Source organism: Aedes aegypti, chromosome 3 (genome assembly GCF_002204515.2).
Source record: "Aedes aegypti strain LVP_AGWG chromosome 3, AaegL5.0 Primary Assembly, whole genome shotgun sequence".
Classification (NCBI taxonomy): Eukaryota; Metazoa; Arthropoda; class Insecta; order Diptera; family Culicidae; genus Aedes; species Aedes aegypti.
The window spans coordinates 365,605,475-365,607,292 of NC_035109.1; the positions used below are offsets into that span (position 1 = coordinate 365,605,475).

The following is a 1,818-nucleotide window of genomic DNA, read 5'->3' on the forward strand; positions in this document are numbered from 1 at the left end:
CAAACCAAGTTATAATGTTTGATACAAAGCATCAAAATTATAATACTGTTCGATATACGATAATATTGTATATTATTGAAATGCATAAATATCTATTTATTTTGTTATAAAGTTGTCAAAAATGAACAAAAAAATATCTTAAAGGGAAATAAAACACATTATGTTATATTTCTGTTTTATTATGTTGTATGGATAACGGAGCCTAACAAAATTATATCATAATATGATATGGATATCATATTCTGATAATATTTTATTATATTTTTGTTACAAGCCTCTAGTCGGGATGCTATCCCTCGGCAAATCCTACACAGTTCGAACGAAACGTATAAATTTCTGAGATATATAATGCACATATTGGAGCGTGGAGTGTCATGGATATTTACATGATATGTCATGTAAACTTCAATTATATGTCATGTAATCTAGCAAAATCCTGTGTGGTTACATGACATATAACACATTTTTACATGATTTCAGACTTAAATTTACATGACCTCATGTTTTCATCGCATAAATGAAGTTTACATGACGTTTGATCTTCATTATTTTTAACAGTGTACAACTTCTCGTGATAATCAACCTCTGCGTGGATTTCCGGTGTTGCTCTAATTGCATTGTGTGCTCTACAATATTATTGAAGCGCTAACCATTTTCAATAATTGAGTTTTCGAAAGTAAAATATTTATTGCATTACATCACTCTTCCAAGAAAACATTCGTCGATTTAAAACTCTTGGATGCAAGCCGCCTTTTCGTAGTTTTCGCAGATAGCGTATAGCTCCGTACTGCAAGGTGCATCATTCCACGTCCAGTTGAATCTCTGCTTGGGCCAGTAGTACAGCACCACACAGTGTTCTCTGCCTCCGCTAGGTTCGCCTTCACCCCAGCGTGCGTAACGAAGCCTTGCTCCGGTATTGTGCCAGATGAAATTACCCGACCTTGCCAAATCGGTAGCTCCGAGCCAAACACCGAAAAATCCAGAAGAGTGAAGTTTCGCGGCCTTGGCCTCCTTTACTACGGCGTTGTGCTTTTCTTCCGAATCAACTATGGCCAACCGCATGTCCATCCGGTGGCAGTATTCGGATGCCTCGAACCAATTGCTCTGAAGATGAACGATGGATATGATGTTGATGTTGAGCCACTTACAAATTCATACCTACATCATATGGAGCGATTTGATACTTGGATTGAGCATGAGTGCAACACAACTGATAAAATAACACAATCAAAACGATTTTCAGGAAATTTGAAATTGCTCCAAACATTATGAACGTTTTTTCTGTTTCAACACAAACTTGGTGAATAGCCATTGAACGACTGAAGCTACGAGCGAACTCATTATCATGTTTTTGGCTTCTTGGGATTCACCTCCGAACCGGTTCGGCTTAGAGGTCGAGGACACCGATAAGAACGTAAACATGACCAACGGGTGATTTTCTGCAAGCTGTTCAATGCGAACAGTATTGTCGCACCGCCACCAAACCGGATCGCGCCAGTGAGACTCGCGACGCGCCTCAACTCGCGCGATTTTGAAATCAGTTTTTTAGTGTGGCGCTGCATTCTTACGATTTTTATGAACACAGCGCACTATTCACATATTAGCTGCGACGCACGGGGCCCGAGAAAACAATAATTATAAATTAATGTTGGTCTTGATTTCTACCGGATACATAATAATATAGGCGAAAATGATTCATGGGTTGTTTAGGGCAGCTTGTAACTGGTTTATCTTCTTTAACATCGTACGGAGATGCAAAAGCAAGCCCATGCCACAAGTAAAGCTTAACGGCACGCCGTTAAGGTTAAGATAAATCGA

The 1,818-nt window shown here is 38.9% G+C and overlaps 1 protein-coding gene across 1 annotated transcript; it reads right to left on the reverse strand.

Moving 5' to 3' along the window:
• Window positions 1-663: 663 nt before the first annotated feature.
• Window positions 664-1,305, reverse strand: LOC5576160 (perlucin-like protein). The gene is made up of 2 exons (XM_001662453.3): window positions 1,163-1,305; window positions 664-1,104 (listed from the first exon to the last, which is right to left on the reverse strand). The coding sequence occupies exons 1-2, from the start codon at window positions 1,265-1,267 to the stop codon at window positions 727-729; spliced, it is 483 nt and encodes a 160-aa protein (XP_001662503.1). The 5' UTR covers window positions 1,268-1,305; the 3' UTR covers window positions 664-726.
• Between the last annotated feature and the right edge of the window lie 513 nt (window positions 1,306-1,818).